We start from the raw sequence: 19,995 nt of genomic DNA, 5'->3' as shown, positions 1-19,995 counted from the left end.
CACACCTTATAAGTATGGGCAGTAGATAACTCGACATACTCTTCCTATTTTCGGTTGTGAATACCAGCCCCGGACAGGAGAATGTGGGGGGGGATAACGTGGGGGTCTAACTGACCGAAGCGAAGCTAGGAGAGCTTCCTCTCAAGCTCTACATTTTTCACATGGGAAAAACCCCGGCAATCATGTCAGCTGAACACGAGTTTGAATTGGACGCCATCCGCGATGAACGATGAACATTGCACTGGCAGCGAGCTCTTTTGCACTTTAAAGAGGAGGTGAAAGTTCGGTTGACAGGGAACTCATCCAAGATATCGAGATGAAAGGCAGATCCGGATTATTACTTGCGTGATAGATTTTAGTACGTTTCCCGTCGGCTTACAGCAACTCAGCATTTGAAAAGCATTTTACTCTGACGTAGTAAGATAATTCAGTAGCTCCAAATCAGTGCCCTGCGACGTTTCTGACAATACTCTATGAAACCAAAACAAGGCCGTATTCTGGTAAACGCGGCAAAGCCGTGCTTGCAGTATTATTGCTTAGGCGAATACTTGCAGTACCTGGCCTTTGTGGTCCCTGCAGACCATGGTGGACACACAGTAATCCCCAATGCAATCATCGATGCCGCTAGTAAAGTCCAAATGGAGATTTATTATCTCATGTACATTTGGATGTTTGGGTGAGGCTGGAGAATATCACAAAAGCCCCTCTATTGTGTAACTACTGATATCCCAAGAGCTCGAAGACGCCAATTAATTAGGATGACGTGTGGAGAACTTGTATGAATCACGAAGCTACTACTGGTTCGGTGCTGCAGGCCTACATATCATCTCGTCTGGATATCATCTGCTTGTTTATAGATAAAGGAAGGTGCCGAAATCGAATCTAGTGGTGGTCATCCAGAACCTCTAGATGCAATGCCGTGGTCACCCGCAGTCGTCCCGCATATTGGTATAAATAAATAAAATTAATAAAAAAAGTACGGGAAAAAAACAAAAATAACTAAGAAGTAAGACGCCTCAGAAGTTCAGACGAAAGGAAATATTTCCATAGGCTCCGCTTTCCGACCCTGTATATAACATATTACAGGGCATATGGAATTCCTTGCCGGATATTCAACAGGCTTTCGTGCACTCGGAGTCGATTATAGATTGATCATGTGCCTGGGAATAAGAGCTTGAGAACACACTCCATCTTCGCCGTGTCCACCCCCCACCACATACCTCCGTACTGACGTATCTGGGCTGTGGGTATATGTAACTATCCGGGTTAATGAATCCATTTAGAACGTACTCGTGTGTTCCTGAGGTGAGGTACCAGACAAACTGTCTCATGATAATGCCAAGCGTCCAGAGAAAGCGATGAGCTCACAACGTTCCCTTTGATATATCCTTTGCATCAAGATTGTTTTCCTTTCTATTCGAGGACCATTTTCTCGGGACTACCGTTGATGGTGTCAGCAGACAAATGAGGTCTCTGGACCTCTCGGCAGTTTTTTTTCAGCTCTCTCTCAATTCCCGGGCGGCCTATTCGTATATTCAGTTTGTAGAGTGAGGTACAAGGCTTCCATCCTCAGGAACGCTTGCGCATTGCAGTTGCAATACCTATGTAGTGATTTGCCTTCTGACTACCTACGTATAGACGCCATAAATCCTTCATTCAACGAAAGCCACATTGTGCGCCTTGCATTGACTGACCGGTTGATAAACTGACACTGGACTGCCTGGTACTAATTATTAGTGGTGTGCGAGTCCTGTTCATGGTCCTGTTCTCCTGTCCGTCTCCCGTGCTGCGTGGTCTGGTCATTCGTTATAACCTGTCTTGCGACCTCCATCATCATCCATCTAGCAGAGAAAAGGTCTCTGTATCTAGTCCCCTACGTTTCCAAGTCTGTTTATTTTGGATTTTCCATTCTATCGGCAATCGTCTATCAATCCGCCCCCAACCTGGTATTCGTTTTACATTGGTGTATCTTATTTTTTTGACTTTTGTACTTCCATCGCTTATCCTGTTTCTGTGTGTGGTGCGTATTCTTGTTTCCTGATCTTGTGTTTCCGAAACATCTGCTGGGTGGTGAGCTAACAAGAATAACTGAGCAGTTAGTTGTTTGTTGTTTGTTGTTGTTCAGTTGTGTGAAAGAAGTTAAAGAGGCAAAGGCAAAATAAGGCGGCAGAGAAGAAAGAAAAGAAAAAGGCTGTTGTGACTCGAGCCCTGCCGCTTTCTGTCCCTGATTGGTTGGTGTATATTCGGCGGTCCTTGCTAGCGCGGCTGTGAATCCTTTCCTGCTCTCACCCCTCATCGGAATCCCTTCCCCTCAACCTTACGGAGTCCGAAAGTTGGGTGTGGACAGAGTCCCTGACCCCGCCAACCAGCTTCTCGTTGGGCCCTGATTCCTTAGTTACAGTCTTACCATTGGCCGACTTCGCCAGTGCCTCTGCAAGTTGACTGGCACGCTGGCTGACTGGTACGTAGATTATTGATCCATTGATTGATTGATCGATCTGTTCCTGAGACGATAGACACATCGCTTGCCAGAGATTTCATTTTTATTTTATTTTATTTGTTCTTTACATTCGTCTCTTCGTCTTTCTTGAAGTCTTCGTTGTCGTTGCTTCTGCTTGCTGCTACTTCCAGTGCCAGTGCCAGTGCCACTAGTACTGCCACTACTGTAAACGCTACTGCTGCCATTGTCGGTCTTCCAATTCTCCCAGTTTTCCCGTTCACCATCCCATCTCCGTTACCACTGTCTTTCCGTCTGTCTGTCCGTCGTCCAGAAGAAGAAGAAGGAGACCCGAGGAGACAGCCACCGCAACTACTGCTACCACATACCTGTCAACACAACATCAATAGCTACGCAGCACTACCACAGCGGATCGAGAGAGCAGCAGAAGAGAGAAAGAAAAAAAACTCAGAGAAATAAAGGGGGAAATAAAGTAGGGTTGCCGTTGCAAGAGGTCTTGACTCCTCGGGAAAGCGAAAATTCTACCCCCTCCCCCATTCCCCCACACAGTAGAGTCGACTGTGACGTTAAAAGTCAACGAAAGTTCCTCTACCTCTCCCTCCTCCATCTTGCGCACCGACACCACACAGTCAGTTAACCTCTCAAATCGCAATGACTGCCACCACTCCCTTCCCCTCACACGAGCAGCCACCACTCCAGCAAAAGGATTTGATCCATCCTCCTCCTCCTGCTCTTCCTCCCATGAACCTCCCGACAAGTCAACCCCAAGCCGTGAGCACACCCCCGGAGCAGCCCAATATGTACACCAGCAACAGTAGAGAAGGCAACAGAGACGGCAACGCCTCTGCTAATCCCAATTCGCAGCAGCATTTCCGTCCTGGCAGCGGGAGGAGAAGCATGTCTGTTTCTCAACCACTTTCCGGCCAGCTCCCAACTCCCTCCAATGGAAACTCTGCTGCTCCTGCAGGTCCGACGCCCGTTCCGCTCCAGCAACAGCAGCAGCAGCCGCACGGGCAGCCGCCTGGCATCCCAATAGGACCTAACATGCCACCGTTTGATGCTTCCAGGAGTCCCCCGAGCAACAAGAGTAAGTCTTGCAATTATCTATTGGTGGAATGCTTGCTGATTGCGGAGCCGCAGATCTGAACCACGTGCCGTGCAAGTTCTTTAGACAAGGCGCCTGCCAGGCCGGAAAGGCATGTCCTTTCTCCCATAATCTTGATCCATCTACAGATCAGGCTCCTTGCAAGTACTTCTCAAAGGTAAGCGGCGCACAACTATGGAAAGGTTCTTTTGCCCTGAAAGAAGTTTGTGCTAATCAAGTTACCCGCACGAAACAGGGAAACTGCAAGTTCGGCATCAAGTGTGCTCTTGCTCACATTCTTCCTGATGGGCGCAAAATCAACAGGCCTAGTTTCAATAACGGCGGTGGTCATGGCCAGATCCAGTTTAGTCGTATGGACACCAGCCACACTAATCACAGATCGGCTCTCCATAACTCGCTGCTCCAGGCAAATATGATTCCGCACCACACTCCCAACCACAGCTTTAACGGGGGGGACGACTTCAATGGGATCTCTAGCAATCAGTCTAACAACGGTGATAATATGTCAAGCTCGCTTCCAGGTGACTCTCCGCTTGACAACATTTCCACTTCTCAGAGGACATTGGGGCCTTTGGATGCAACTCTCCCAGCTTCATTTGAGAGACATGATTTCTCGTTGTTTGCGAGGACTGGGCCGTATGCTTCCTCGGTGCCCAGTAAGTTCGGAATGGAGTCTCCACCACCTTCTTTGTCTAATGGGCGCAATGGTGTCTTGGCTTCTCTCTACATCTCGGCTTTCGGGGACGAGGAAAGTAGCATTGGTGGAGGATTGTCTCGTTCCCCTAGGGTAAATGGCGAGGATTCTTTGGGTCAAAGAATCATGCACTCGTCTATGTCTTCAAGGCGCCAGAAGCTTCTCCCAGCTAGTTACGCTAGGGCAGAGAATATGGAAAGGATGCTTGGCGAGAGGTTTCGCAAGGATAACGGCTCAGATGCAGACTTCGCATTCGAGGAAGACTTCGTTCCAAGCAGCCTTAATGAGCTTCTCACACCAGCTGAGCGGAGCAGAAGACTTTCCAGGACAGACGAGGAGGGAGTTTCTAGCTTCCGCCACAGCTTAACCGCGCCTGGAACACCTGCGGACCCCGGCGTTATCGGATCACCCCCTGTTGGCTCACCAAGCGGTGGCGGCGGCTGGGGACCGATCGTTATGAGAACAAAACGTGATGACCATGAGGCCCCAACTCCCAGCATTGGTCATGTTGGTTCTCCGCTTAGGAATTCCTACCATCACGGAGATTCTAGCCCGACTTTCCGCTCCCTCGCCCTTGGACGCGAAACTTCCCCTTACCCTGGATCACCCACCCGGGGAAGCTTCGGCGGTGTCTCTACGCTCACTCAGACTATGCAACGTGCTAGGCTCTCGTCTACCAGGAGTGACCCGTATGATCTACCTACTGTCTCGAAGTCCCTAGGTCCTACCGGAAAGCAGATGGAGAGGGCCATGTCCTCTTCACACTCAAGCAACAAGGGCGTTGCGTCAATTGATGAGGAACCCGAGACCCAATTCTTGATGGAGGACGAGGATGAAACTTCAAGCAGCCGTCCGATCATGATTGGCGGTACTGGGCGTAGCTCAGGGTTGGGGCTCGAGGTTAGCCAACAGCAATGGGAAGGATTCGGATCCCGCCGTTAAACCCCCGGATCCCACATGACCTTTATGATTCATTTTTCCGTCATAACTTATACAGATTTCATATTAGGCCATGTGCTTTGGCTTGGTGCGATTTCTTTCTTTCTTTTTCTTACGGTATATGGAGCGGAATCAAAAAAATCTTTCCAGGGGGCAAGGGGAAAATGGGGGAATCTAAAATTATCGGTTGGCGGAGTTATTTGATTGTTTTGTATGAGTTTCAAATTCTTTTTCTGCCTGTTAATTTCCTCTTTTTTTCTATTTAAAATTACCTATGCATGATCCATCTTATGATACTCGAGGTTGTATTTTCTCTCTCCTTCTCTCAGGTAGTTGTTTCCGCACTTTTTATCCTTCATCACGTCTATCAGAAGCATTTATAAGCATGATCTTTTTCAGTTTTGCATTTTTTTGTGTGCCATTCCTGGTTTCATCAATGAAGAAACGGTTAGAAATTTGTCTTTTATGATAGTAACGATAATTATTCCCTTTCTTTTATTTTTCCTCTATGGAAGTCTTTTTGATATTTTTTCGAGCCTGGGAGACACGTTTGGGTATATCATGATAAGTGGACTTTACAGCTTGGGATGTGTACATGAAATATATCTTCCTCTTTTTTCTCTTTTCTCTTCTACGTACCTGTTATAGATTGCATTTTTTTTCTATCTTTCTACTCTTCCTTCCGGGTTCTGGTGTGTATGCAGTACGCATGAAAAGAAAAGGAAAGAAAACTCCTGCGAAGACATACACCCACCTCGTTCTTCCCATGCCTGCATGTACCTCTTATTCATCTTCTCTGCGCATATATACCATGTTCTTTATATGTCTCTACAATTTAGCTAGCTTTGTAGTTGCACGTCTCAATACCAATCTCGGTTTTTTAACGTAACGTTGCGCAAACTGCAAGTGGTCCCACCCATGCTTGCGGCAACCAAATACCACATGCAATGGGAACCTGCACGTCACCGGCGAGGAAATGTGGGGAAGGTTGGAGATACCGGGAGAATCGTGTACTCCTGGCAAGGCGAATCGTAACCCCTGATAAGGTGGTGTAACGAAGACGGGATCTGGCCTATTGGGTTCCTTTTCCGAACCTGGGGGACGTTGAAAAGATGCGACATATTGGGTGGGTGAGAAGTGTAATGCCTGAATTGAAATCAGTATTCGCAAATGCAAGTTAGGTCGGCATGCTGGATCAGTACTCATAATTTTATAGCGTTTCTGAACACGACCAATATTGCATGATATACAAAAAGGTGGATTTAGCGCTTTTTTGTATGGTATGCAGTAGCAGTCGTGTTCAGAAACGTCATGAATTTACGAGTATTATTGCTTCTGAGTAGGTTAGAAATATATCTCTACAATGAGGGCCATAATCCACCATATTGAATTAAAATTCAGGTCCAATCTTGATCTTTGCCAATGCACCACTCAGAAATCGCCCAATTTCCCTCTCACCCAATTTCTCAAGTCGGCGGCAACCGGCATGAGATTCGCCGTCATAAGCGATCACTCGGAAATTAACCGAGTGATTCATGGTGAACCAATGCGGTTGTGGTTAGAGCTCCCCAACTTGCCTGAAAGTGGAAGCAACCGGACAGTAAAACTCTCCGTCTTAAAAGCGTCTGTTGGATAAGCTTGATGTAGCGGTGAGCTACCCCGGCGATAAAAGGAATCTAATATCGAGGGACTCTACCTGCAGCCACCAGGAGCCGAGGAGAGGTAGTGACTATGATTCATCCACAGCTACAAGCTGGAGCTTGGCGCTCTTAGGTTCTGACTGTGTTAGCCAGTTATTAGAGTATAAAGCTAATGTTGTATCTGTAGACTAGGGAGCTTGATGCGGACTTACTTGAGTTGTGAATCAGGGAGGTTGGATGGAGTACCTCGATAGGATAGAACGCGCCGAGGGGTAATGAAGAATGGTGAGTCTTGTTTTGCACATCACACGGCCATGAATCCTCGCATGTAACTGATTTCATTTCGCTAGCAGCGTGGATAGGGGTGCTGAATCGTCATGTCCTACTGGTAGGCCCGTTTCACCCCTCCGAAGGGCTCTCGTGGGTGGGTGTTCTCGGTATCTACCTCGTGGGAGGTGTGCTGCTGTCCGTTTGACGGAGGTGCGTACATGTCTACCCCCAATATATGTTATTCTCGGTTCTTTTGACGTGGTTGAGGGTCGTGCTTCTGGCCTCTTCCAAAGCTTTCGTTGCGGGGCCGGGTTTTTGTGGCGATTCTTTGGGAGGGCTTGTTGATCCGCTGTGGTGGAGGAGGAAGGATGGCGAGCGTATGCGTATGTGGGAGGATGAATGGTTAGCGATATATACACCTTCGGGGCTGGATAGCTTTCTGTCAAGAAATCCGCAAGACCCAGAATGTATAGTGGTGCCGGTAGTAAAGATGATGACAATGATAGAGCGATAGGAACAATGTGGTCTTACATGAGCCATCTAGGACAAGAATTCGATAACACATCGAATATCATTTGCTAGTTTTAAAACAAATCATAGCAAAGAACACTGTCCGCGCCTAAGGTTTCCAAACTAACCCCGCAGAAATGCCATAAGGCTACTCTTTTTTTCTCTTTTCATTCTAGAATTGGGCGCTACATACATGAGGGCTTCAATCTTGAATAAAATCAGGATTAATAAAAATAAAATTCTCTTATATTCCTAAACTACAGTAAAGAAGGCTCGCTACCGCGAGCCCGCAAAAGTATCCATCGTTGGAGTAGGGCCGTAAGTATTGGTTCGTAGAAACGTATTAAGGTCCCTTTCTTTCCCTCTCTTCATTTGATAATTGACGAAGGCATATGGTCGAGGTCTCAAGTCTTATAAAGTTCGTATTAATAAGAAAAGATTCGCCCCCGAATTAATGTGCTAAACATATCTTTCCTACCACCGTTGCCTCCTACCACCGTTGCCTCCTACCACCGTTACCTCTTACCACCGTCACCACCCGCGGCACCGTCAACGAAGAGTCTCGTAGAGTAAAGTTGACAAATACGAGTGGATCACCCAAAGCTGGTCAACGCTCGCAGGGGTATTTATTCTTCGAATTTTATATCAATGCCAGTATAGCTACGTATACATATTAAAATAAACGACACAGCACAACTAATTTGTTGTTGGTTCAGAGCACCGTAAAGTACGAGGAGTTCGTCGGGTAGGAGTATGTTCACCTAACTTAAAACCAACGAACGCCTAGTCAACGAAGCTCGATTTGATGCTCTCGAGCCCACCCTACGCGTAAGAGGAGGTTTAAGAAACCTTAAATTCTTTTTATAGTTTCGCCATCGCTAGTATATGCGCCTAACTGCCACGGAACTATAAAATCGCTAAAACGGTGCCCCCCACACGGAAGCGCAAACTCAAAACGAGCAATGCGTACGCAAAAAGAGAAGAGTTGCCAAGTAGAAGTATATTCGCCCAGAGCTATGAGTTAAAGTACAAGCCTTTTCTCCCGTACAACCTTTCATTTCTCAAACTCCCCCTTAGCCTTTTCCATTCCCATGATAATTCCTAAAGCCCTTGCTGACTACTTTATTCAGACAGTTCCCCCAAACTTCAAGGCATACTCCTGATTGACCCATTGCTCAATAGCTTCATTACCAAGAGCAAGAAGATCTGCATTCTTCTTTGCTTTTCTTCTAAGCATGGACTTATGCCAGGAGACACGAGTTTTCTCCACATTGTTCTTGCGGTGGTTGGCAGAAATCTCCTTAGCTGACTCAGAAGTAATGTCTATTTAAAAACATGTTAGAAATATACAACACCATGGATTTCAAAGACTTACTATGAGTAGCCATTTCAGCTGCATGAGCATCAAAGTGGGCATCCTCTAAAATAAGCGCAAGAGCTTCCCTTTCCTTTTTTTTCTCTGCTGCCAAGAGTTTCTGTTTCTGATAATAATCCAACTTTTTAGTAGCGGTGGTTGTGTTTTGTTCAACAGCAATATTGTTTGGGTTGGTATTTTCATCTTTGTTCATTAGGGCTAATTCACGAGCTTCAAGTTCTCTGCGCTTAATTGCTTTATTCTTATTGAGGCGGAGGTGGTTGATGTAATTTTTCCTGCAAATGTGAATATCGTTGTGGATGAATTTTCTTTCGCATCCAATTACAGCGCAAGTAATTACGGTCGGCGGAGCAAGTTCGACAATTGGAATGTTTTTAAACCATTTGATATGGTCGAGGGTAATGGTTTTTTTATCGTTATTGGAAGCTGAATTGTTATTGGTAATAACTGTATCGAAGCGGTCATTAGCGATTGTCAAAATTTTGCTTTTAGGTTTAATAATATTATTACCAATATTATAATCAGTGATGAAGGTGTTAATAAAGTTGGTGTTTGGTTGGAATGCCATCTTTAAAGTGATTGTGAAAAAAAATAGTGATGGAGGAGTTAAAAGTTGATGAAATTTCGAAGATTTCTGAGGAAAATAGGGATTTAAGGGGATGGTAGATGATGGAGAAGAGAAGGTGTTATGTTGGGAGATAAGCTCCTTTTATAGTGTCAGTCTGGTGTGTTTTGCTACCCTGTAATTAAGGATACACACCCATCATGTATGCATTCAGAATATGTATATTATAATCTCAACATATCATTACAACAGAAGAAACTACCGAGAAACTATCTGCCTTGAAATTTATGTCCTTATTTGCATATTAAAAACCTATTCATTTTTGTTTTGTATATGGTTGAACTTTTAGAAACTCTCACTTCCACTATTACCTCCCCTCCATTAATATTATGCTCTCGCCCCCAAAACCGGAAACCCCTTGCTTATGCAGTTATAGGTGACGTATTATTACATTACACTACGATCAAAAATAACACCAGAAAGTTTATTTTCTTCCTATATGAGCATAGAGATATTAAAATAGTTTTGGTGCCTGTCTACTGCCAGCAGCTACAATAATACTCATAGGAATGACTCACTCGTTGCGACAGTTGGTCTCATTTATCATTTCTACTCGCTTATTCCTTTTCCCCGATAGATCAGACGCGGTCTCGCTCCCAAGACTTCATTGTTGGTTATTTATTTTGGCCCCGTGGTTTGTTGGGCCTGGATTCCGCGTAACGCGCCGACCTTTTTGAATGGAAGCCGCGTCACAGTTTGGGTGTACACACCCTCTAGGCAACACAATTATTTACCTTCGTCGACCTCGTAGATACACGAGCCTAATACCGCCTACGAGGTAGCAACTTCTTGTTCCCTTTATTTCTTCGTTATAAGTACATGTAACTAGAGATTAGACGTCGAGTCGCGAGCCAGCGGGTCCTGATTTGAATTAAGTAACTGTATACTACGGCTCCATTCGTAGTACCTGTTCTCGCCGGCCCGTTGCTCTCATCTACTCACCTCATCCTCTTCTGTCCACTCTTTTCTCCCTCACCCCTCTCCTCTTCGAGGAGGAGGTCTTTTCGAAGAGGTACTTGATATATAGCCTTGCTCTACGAAGTCGGTAAACACACAGTTAGCCAAGCATAAGCTGTTGGCAGCATACGAGTACAGAGAGAATGGAGAGCGACGAGTACAGGTCCTGGACTTGATTGTACGGCAGCGTAGGCGCGATCTGCTGTGTACTCTGTGCTGGTCACACTTCCTTGTTTTCTTTCTCAGTTAAACGTATCATAGATCTGGTCCTGTGTATGAGACTGTTCGCGAACTACATGAACTCTTAGCTCTGAGGTACTCCTGATCGCGATACGATTAATGAATTAAATAAAAAAAATAAAAAAATAAAAAAAAAATACGCCCGATCGCGCGCCAGGAATGGTCGAGTGATAATCTGTGCATAGATTTTAAGATAGGTCTATCAGCGAACTAGCTGCGAATTATGATATTACTTCTATAATTGATTAATGAAGTTGATCACTTCATTCGATCTTGGTTTCATAAACGTGTTGTATCGTAAATACTTAGTGGCCAACAATGTGCCACATCGGCCTCGAAGTCCTCGTGCCCAACAACACGCGTACGTATGTACGGGCTTTAGCGGCTTTGGAGACAACTTTTTCTTAACGAAAATCTTTTTCTTCCACAAACACCTCAATCGCTTGCTTGCCCATCATCTCCTCCTTCCCATTACTTCTACTCCTCGATCGCTTCACTGTATCATTTGCTTGTCTTCGAGTATCGCTTTCCTTCCCTATTCCCCGTGGTGGAATCTCCTTACATCAATCCCATATGCCAGAAATCTTATTATATAGGTTGCATATTCTCCGTAATTCCAGGTAACCCCCACTTCCCTTTTTGATCTGCACCCCGATTTCCTCCCTGCCCCTCACCCTCCCTAGCTTCTACGAATACGCATGTGAAATGTCAGTACTAATGCACTCGCTTCATTGTTAATGCATTTATTATTATCTCAATTGACCAAGGGGGCGCAGCGCAAGGACGAGATTTGTCGAGATCTGTTTGGTCTAGACTCCAGAAACGACCAGTATTACTGCCTGAGATCGGAAGCGTCGAGCAGATCTCATGCCTGCAGCTATGGCTCGAGACTTGATAGTGGGTGGGTCTCCTGTGGCGAAACAATTAAATCTCTTCTAGAGGCGGAACTTTTGTGTATTCTGGCCAATGAGAATTCTATAGGCCACAGGATACACTTACCCTCAATCGCATCTCGACCCATAGAGAGACGGTGCATGCGATACTCGCTGCGGGAATCGTCTACATGAATATTTCCTGACCTCGATAATAAATAGACGAGGTGTGACAGCCCGGATGTAACAGACTCTTCGGTAGCCAGTAGCTTTGTCTCTGTTCGTGTGGCCGCACACAATTAACGAGTTATCAATCAATCAATCAATCAATCAATCAATCTGCTCGTGTGGCCTGGTAGATCGAGTGAGAACCTGTGTACCAACTGCAAAATAGTCATATCTAGGTTTGTACTTTTGTTTTTACCTCTTATGATTCGTGCTGAAGTATGGAAGATAATATATTGGTCGAGGATGGTGTAACCCACCCGTTCATCTGTTGATCGTGTTCAATGGCAGCTGCAACGATCTACGATTCCCGACTGCATCTCAACTTTGTTCGTCAAATCAATCAATCACAACGCAGTACAGAAGAAAATCCCCCCCAATTATAAAATCTTCACACCAGCCCCTGATCGAGGCGGCCAGACTTCCGATAAGACGACTATCTTCACTTGCGATAAGAACCGAGTGATATCTCGTGATTTTTACACTCCAAACACCACTACCCTCGAGATAAGATAAGAGCTCTTTAATCTCTCTCTCTATGCAGGTGCACGTTTAAGGGTGTAGTGGGGGTAGTTAGGTAGATCAAGCTTTTGAACTTTACACAACGTTCGTTATCTAGCAGGACGCCGGCGCGCACTGGTTGTGTTACCCCCAAAGCAACGAGCGTCCCAGCAAGTTTCCCGGCGAGACGTGCATAGGGGCTCTTACACTTACGGTGTCATAAATAGGTTTCCTCTTCACTGCGAATCGTGCGCAGATTGCCACTTATGAACTGTTTTATCTGAAACTGTGAGTTTTCCTCTGCCACGCAGGACGCCGCCATCGACGCCATGCTTCTACTCTACCTCAAGACATCATCCAAATATGGTATATCCACCACCCTTACCACCGCTCGCCGCCTCCGCCGCCGCAAAGATCCGCTATAAAAAAACATTCAACAACCCCGGCAGCACGTTTCTCCGATCCCTGTCACGCTCGCCTACCGGGTAACAGCGGGCTAAATTTAGTTGCATCAACAGGCAGGTTGCAAACGGGCAGACAAACGCGACGAGAATACCGCGGGACTGCAGACCAGATTAGGCAGATGGATAGAATGGTTATGTAGAGTAGACCGCGCTACGGTTGTAATTGCAATGCATTCGAATGTGATGGTGGTGATGGCGATGTGAGGTGTGAGGTGGAAGCCAAACCACTCTCGAGATTGAACGCAGATAATAGCGTGTTGTAGGTGGTGCGTGCGTGGAGATAGCGGTGGGCAGAAGCAAGAAGTCGTTGACAGAGAGACAGACAGGCAGCTGAAGCAAGCAAGCAAGCGAAGCGAGACCCTACATGAGCACACCTGTCTACATCTACATCTTACACACTTGGGACAATCGCGATCCCCGGCGTTCAGTCATTCATTGCAAGGCCAAATTCAAGTTACTTTCTTGCTTACTATGAGCGACCGCCGTTCACCGCCCGCAGAAGATCAGAGGACCTACAATCAATACCTAGACCCCAGGGACATGCGTGCACTCCGACTGGCCCTCCATCAGGTACTCTAGCCCATCAACCAACATTCCTTCACACCCGGTCATCGATAGCCCAGTGAGTGCATCCTCTACTCAACACTTGTCCATCCCCATATGCATCGATATCGCGCGCTCAAAACCGGCGTTGTGTCGGTTGCATTCGGGGGGCTTTGGAATTTTTTTTTTTTTTCATATGTGCTGTGCAGATGATAACTGCAGCCCCAACCACGCAACCCGATTACTTTTCCCGGGGGTTGAGTTGCACGGCAGATCAGATCACCGAGATGGCGCTGGCGTGGGGAGGGGGGAGCGAGCTTTACTCTATCCAACTTTACCGATGCTCTATTATTGAACCGATGAGGATGGGAGATTAGGACAGCGCGCGGGATTGAGGTGCTGTTTTTTGCCTGCTGGCGTGTTTGATTGTGGTGCGGATTGCTCCTGTGTCATTTGCGGCAGGCAGGCAGGCAGGCAGGCAAGCAGGTGAGTGAGAGCGAGTGAGTAAGTGAGTGAGCGTGAAGGTTTGTAGGTACGCGGACGAAGATAGTTCTAAGGGTGAGAGAGAGTGAGTGAGTGGTGAGCATTGTGGTGTGGGATAGTAGTGAGGTGAGGTGGAGGTTGTTGCCAGCTCCCCTCCCACTCATCCTCCTCCTCGGCCTCCCTTACATGTAACGTAACAGTTCACGCTGCCCTATCGTCGTCGTTCTCTGCTGGCTGGCTACTTTCAAGTTGATACCCCCTCTCCCCTCTCCCCTCTCCGCTCCAAACTACACCCGCACCAGTCCGCATGTAGCCTTCTAGCCCCCAACAATGGATGAGTTGTGATATCTGTCTGCACCCTGATGCAATCGTCACTTTCCTCACCACGAATCACAAAGCCTAGGATGACTCAAAAAAATAATATTCTTCCCCCCATACCCCCCGGTCCATCTGATTGCTCTTCGCACAATTGGCACAAAACAGAGAAAAAAGGGTAGCAAAAAATGGGCTGCACAGGCTGAACACGCCCGTTGGTCACTGGTGGTTTGTTGCATCATTGCATCAATTCTAGTCTCCTCCTCCTCCTCCTCCGCTTCGGGTCCGGGGGAGGAGTAGGCAGTTAGAGCGTTACGTGGAAGAGAGAGAAAAAAAAGTAAACCGCCTGACGTCCTCCGTCATATGGCTTGTGTTTCGCTTTCTTCTTTCGGCCTTATGTGGGAAATTAGAGTTGGGAGGGGAGTCAGTCAATTTGTCGGGCGAGAATGGGATTTTTTTTTCCTGTCTTTGTGGTGTTGACTTGTTGTGCCTCACACGCACGCCCAAAACCCTCACCTCACCTCACCTCACACACCACACTTACATACATATGCGTGAAATTAATTATTTGATGAGCACATAAATATAATAACTAGACATGCCTCCTCCTCCTTCAACCTCCTCCTCCGTTTTATATAATTATAATTAAATTTTTTTTTTCTTTTCTTTCGTCCACCGCCGCCACCACCACCCTAGTGATTGATCCTCCTCCTCCTTCAATCCTACCTTCTCCGCACCTTTCTGCTGGCATATATAAAGAAGAGAGAGATTCCCCATTGTGCTGTCTAGCTGCGTTGTTGCGATTGCGATTGGGCTTGTTGTTCTCAATTCTATTCTATTTTCAATAACGACGACGATCTTCCACGACTACGTCAACATTGATCACTCCACAACGCTTGCGGGTTATAAGGCTTGATCTCTCCACTATTTGAGGATCTCCCCACTTCTGCAGCTACTGCTACAATCTGCAACTACTACTATAACTACTACTACAACTACTACAACTACTACAACTACTACAACTACTACAACTACTACAACTACTACAACTACTACAACTACTACAACTACTACAACCAAAGACCTCGCGACTAAAAAACCTCAATACCTAACCATTTCAACACCATAACCACAACCCCAAAACCACCGCCAAAATGTCCAGCACCGCCAACACCTTCCACCACCCCCAACCCTGGCGCACCTTCAGCACACCACTCACAATCCCGCGCCCCGCAAACTACAACTACAACTACAACCCCTACCACCCCAGTCTCTACGACCTCCACAGCCACCACTACCACCACCACCGCTCCAACACGCCCCCCTCCCTCTCCCCCTCCCCCGCACCCTCAACATCCACCACCGCCTCCGCCGCCTCAACCCGCGTCTCAATCGAGATCGAGGAGCTCCCCAGCGACACCACCGACGCCGACGCCGACTCCGCCGTCGGCATCGAGCTGCTCACCGGCGAGTTCGAGGAGGCGCCCGAGAACTACCGCCGCGCCGGCGGCACGCTGGTCTACGATTCGGACGCCGAGGACGACGACGAGGGGGCCTTGGCCGCGTCGCATAAGAGCATTCTGTACGGGTTTGAGCGCCTGACGGCCCGCGGCGGGAAGAGGAGCTATGCGGAGAGTGTGGGGTCGCTCAGTAGTGGCAGCGGCGGGGGCAGCTGCTGGGGCGATAGTGGCGTGGAGTCGGAGGGGGAGAGTGGCGAGGAGGAGGAGGGGGGCAGGAGGAAGGTGAGGAAGGTGCATGGGGTGCCTGCGGCGGCGGCTGTGCCGGGGTGTGGGTATGGGTATGGGTGGGAGGATAATGAGATTGATATGGAGCTGTAGGGGGAGGTACTCGCGGGTGTGAATGGGTGAGAGTGGGGGGGAGTGTTTGCTTCGTGTGTATATTTTTTTTTATTTTTCTCTACTCGTTTAGTTTTTTGTAATTGGCTTTTCTTTTCTGTGGGTGTTTTTTTGTGGTCTGCATTTTAGCTCAAGGGATATAAAGCGCCTCGATTTGGCTTTGTCTTTTTTGGTTTTTCAAGCATTTTTGTATTCCTTTTTTCCTAGCATCATCATCATCATTCAGGGCTCATTGGGAAACGGACGGACGGACTACAAAAAAGGCTTGGGTTTGTTTGTTTTTTTCATTTAGGGTTCACTCAGCAGTACAGGGAAAAGGGCAGGGGGGAAAAGGGAAAAACGGTTTTTTTTTTATCATCGTCATTATTATCATTATTATTATGTAGAGGCATTTCTTGGGTTTTATTTTGTGGGAGAAAGAAAAAAAAAACAGTTTGGTTGTTTTTTTGGTGGTTGTATATAGCTTTTAAGGTTAAGGGTTGGTTGGAACTTAGTCGAGGTTAAAAAGGGAAGTGAATGCATATTTCCACACTCACTCATTACTATGGTTACTTTTTTTTCTTCTTTCATTTGCTTTTCAAAAATGGGGTTCCACTTGTTGCTTCTTTCGCGACCATGCAGCCTGGAAATCCCGAAATTACTTTTTCTGTTGGGGCAAAGGGAACCTGTGAGTGGGTGTGGAGCTGCGGGGTGAACGTGAGCATGAGCGGGGTTGATTTGACGTGCGTACCCATCCATTTACTTTTCTTCCATGTACCTCCTACATACTCTACTTCTTCTACCTGTGTAGGTTACTCTACCTAGCGGGCGGAACTCGTACTCCTCTATGTAGAGAGATATATGTAAGGCCAGGCCAAAATTGAAAAAAAAAAAAAAAAACCAGCCAATTCGTCGCCCCGAATTCACAAGACGACCGGAATCAATGCACGGCGACGGAGCGGAGTACATGCGGTAGAAAAAGCCTACCACCGTCATCACAACTCTCTCCCCCCGCTTTCTTTTCTTTTCTACGGCTTGGGGAGGGTTGGGGTTGGGGTTGGGGTTGGGGTTGGGGTTTGTGGGATGCCCGACCATGCATGACGTCCGCTCCGCCGCATCTCCGAGTCCGATGTCTGCGGCCGCAGGAAGCTTCACGAAAAAGGCCATCGATGCCGACGTTCTCCACAAAATCGAGATGAACTGCACGCTCGCCTGTCTGTTAGGGTGGTCAAGTGATCAGATGTGGATGTTGAGCGGCCGATGAGATTGACTGATCTGATCTGTTGAGATGGCCCCACGGCGGCGCGTCTCATCCCATCTTTTTTGTTTTAGTTTTTTTTTTATTTTTTTTTTTTTCTTGTGGAGGACTCGATCTGGGGTTGGTGCGATGTGATGTGTGGATTGATTGGGTGGATTGGATGTGCCGTTTGGTGTGAGATCAGGTGGATCGTGGTTTGATCGGGAGGTTGGTGCTGCGAGTGAGAGCCTGTGAGTGGTTGGTTGGGGTTGTGGCTGGGAGAGGAGTGCTGGGCGGTGGATGTTACTCTGCGATAAGGACCGTGCTCCTGTCCTGTGAGCGGCAGGTTGATCGAACCTGCGGTGTGGTATCCATCCTGATGTTTTGACCGTGTATTGTGTAAGCCCCGGAAGCTTAGGCCTGGATATCGAGTTCTGAAGCCCGGATTTCCCATGATGCCCGCTGCTAGATTGGTGAGAGAGGAAGTGAGAGGGGAGAAGGAGAGGGAGGAAGCTGGGGGGGTAGACATCTCAAGCTGAGTACATGTGCATAGTAGAGGAGATTTCTCAAACACGAATATGTCTTTGCCCAGGCCGGATATGTTTTCCCACGAACGCCGTGTCACGTAAACCACATCTCTCGTCACACCCAAGCCGGAAATGGCCGGGATCGTCGAATCTCACTCGGTCCGTTTGTTGAGCATATGGCCGGCGGGAACGAGTAGAACGCACCGGACAGCAGACCAGCGAGGATAGAGCATCGCCGACTTTGACCTTGGTGCAGACATAGGGTGAGGTACGTCCATACTAGATGCAGTAACAAGAGTTGAAGACGTCTGCGCCTTATACCTGCGCTGACCGCCCCCGCCGTCGCTGGCAAAGTCCAACACCTCCTAGGAACGCCGATGAGAGAGATCAGACCGTTTTGAAGCCGCGAGGGTCGCCCGCCGGCGTGCAATGGTTTGGTGACGGCGCTCGACACAGTGCAGTGTCAGAGACTCATATATATGCTCGTGGGCCACGCCTGTTATTTGAGGCTTCCCGGAGGCCATCCCCGAGCCTGGATTGGCGCTCATAGGGAGTGTGTGTGCCGCTTTGAGGGGGAAGATCTTCACTGCTTCTGTCAGTACCTCAGGGTGCTCCTCTTCTCCGCGGGACCGCGCGGTGCGGGCTTCGTACTTATGCGTGCGACCAGTCGCGGAACACCACGCGGGTTTACCGGTTCACGTTCTTCCCGCGGAGCTCGAGAGAGCGGGTGTGTCAACGACGGGAAATGCATCTTTTGTATGAGAGGCCTTATACCACGCGCGCGTTGTTAGGGAGATCCATCTGAGCACCTCCGTGAATCGGTTTTGGCGTTGGTATCGCCGCTGTCTAAGGTGTGTCGAGCTCTGTGAAGGTGATTTAGTAGGGTGCTGGCGGTGTGTTGTCGGCGCTGTGGTCCTATATTCGGTACTGCGGAGTCTTATTTTGTTTGAACGTAGGTGAGGTGGCGGGTGGTTAGCTCTCCGGCACTCCCGTGCACCCACGCCCCCGGACGTATATTGTTGGTGATGCGTGCCATATATTGGGTTTTCATGGGGTGTACTTGGTACTCGGGGTTGTATTGAGTGGATATATGCATTTGGGAAGGGGTGGGTTGTTGTAGTGCTGTGATAGCTGTAAGAACTCTATTGGTTTGTTGACCGATACTTTATATTCAAATACTATAGAAGAATTGTTCCCGAATTGTTTTATCTATTACGGCTTGCGAAATGTTAATCTGGGAACAGAGTTTTTCAAAACGCAAAATCTCTAAGGAATATAATGTGCAAACCCACATGTTACTTTGAAAACTAATTTTCAACTAATTTATTTTTAGATGGGTGTTTTTTGCTGCTGTGGAAGAGAGAGTTCTCAAAGTTGTAGTTGTAAAAATCAAGTTCTCCAAGAGTACCAGAAGTAGCCTTCTGATAATCTCAATTTATTGTATTATTCACTATTTTATTGGTCGCTATAATTATCACAAAACATTAGTTATCACAATGATTTCTTTGATGTAATAAACAAGAAAATAATTTCCACAAAAACTAATTTGTATTCTCAAGCAAATCTTATCATCCCTAGAGTGGCCAAGCATGTAGGCTTTCAAGTATCTAAGTTTTCAGGATGAAGAAATTAATTTTACATGGGACTATTACTGTAAACGAGATTGTAGACTATGGTTGCCAAAGAACACAACTGTAGCATAGGATATGGACATCGGCTATAGACTGTACGATAAACTGTGGACTATAATAGCTGACCTGTATCATGGGATATGGGTGTCCGTGCTTGTATAACTTAGTACAAGAATAGTATTGTAAACTAACAATACAGAAAGAACGAAGAAGATTGCGTAAAGAGAAAAGCGAGAAACAGAACAAGAACGAAAGACAGAACTCCTTTATATAACCCATAACGCCAGTCTGAACATGACTCAAATCTTCTTATAATGGAAACCAATAGAACCCAAAGGAAACCTACAATACTAATTTAACCTTTTTGCCAAATGCTTCCTCTTTACGCATTAATACAATATCCGATCTTGATGCCAAAACGTCGTTACAATTAATGAGATTGGACGAGTTCATAGGTTCGAATCATGCAGGGTCACAATTCAAGAAATATCAATTTTGTTTCCTTTCTCTCAAGGGGACGAGTAGCGAGTATTCCGCAGGGTACGAAGG

The 19,995-nt window shown here is 47.0% G+C and overlaps 5 protein-coding genes across 5 annotated transcripts; 3 read left to right on the top strand and 2 right to left on the bottom strand.

Annotated features, from left to right (window-relative positions):
• Positions 1–2,285: 2,285 nt before the first annotated feature.
• H6S33_012779 (uncharacterized protein) lies at positions 2,286–2,685 on the bottom strand (the record flags this gene model as incomplete). Its single annotated transcript, XM_044844589.1, has 2 exons — positions 2,286–2,504; positions 2,569–2,685. The coding sequence occupies 2 exons, from the start codon at positions 2,683–2,685 to the stop codon at positions 2,286–2,288; spliced, it is 336 nt and encodes a 111-aa protein (XP_044694488.1).
• A 424-nt stretch (positions 2,686–3,109) lies between these two features.
• H6S33_012778 (uncharacterized protein) lies at positions 3,110–5,199 on the top strand (the record flags this gene model as incomplete). The annotated part of the gene is made up of 3 exons (XM_044844587.1): positions 3,110–3,545; positions 3,599–3,720; positions 3,799–5,199. 3 exons carry the CDS (start codon positions 3,110–3,112, stop codon positions 5,197–5,199), a joined length of 1,959 nt encoding a protein of 652 aa, XP_044694487.1.
• A 3,543-nt stretch (positions 5,200–8,742) lies between these two features.
• Positions 8,743–9,559, bottom strand: H6S33_012777 (uncharacterized protein; the record flags this gene model as incomplete). The annotated part of the gene is made up of 3 exons (XM_044844586.1): positions 8,743–8,939; positions 8,992–9,438; positions 9,502–9,559. The coding sequence occupies 3 exons, from the start codon at positions 9,557–9,559 to the stop codon at positions 8,743–8,745; spliced, it is 702 nt and encodes a 233-aa protein (XP_044694486.1).
• Positions 9,560–15,370: 5,811 nt separating this feature from the next.
• H6S33_012776 (uncharacterized protein) lies at positions 15,371–16,054 on the top strand (the record flags this gene model as incomplete). The annotated part of the gene is made up of 1 exon (XM_044844585.1): positions 15,371–16,054. One exon carries the CDS (start codon positions 15,371–15,373, stop codon positions 16,052–16,054), a length of 684 nt encoding a protein of 227 aa, XP_044694485.1.
• A 1,090-nt stretch (positions 16,055–17,144) lies between these two features.
• H6S33_012775 (uncharacterized protein) lies at positions 17,145–17,315 on the top strand (the record flags this gene model as incomplete). The annotated part of the gene is made up of 1 exon (XM_044844584.1): positions 17,145–17,315. One exon carries the CDS (start codon positions 17,145–17,147, stop codon positions 17,313–17,315), a length of 171 nt encoding a protein of 56 aa, XP_044694484.1.
• Positions 17,316–19,995: the final 2,680 nt, after the last annotated feature.

This window comes from Morchella sextelata (genome assembly GCF_020137385.1).
Source record: "Morchella sextelata strain SCLS chromosome Unknown scls_9, whole genome shotgun sequence".
NCBI lineage: Eukaryota > Fungi > Ascomycota > Pezizomycetes > Pezizales > Morchellaceae > Morchella > Morchella sextelata.
Note: the sequence above shows the minus strand (reverse complement) of the source record. Positions and strands in the feature narration are given on the sequence as shown.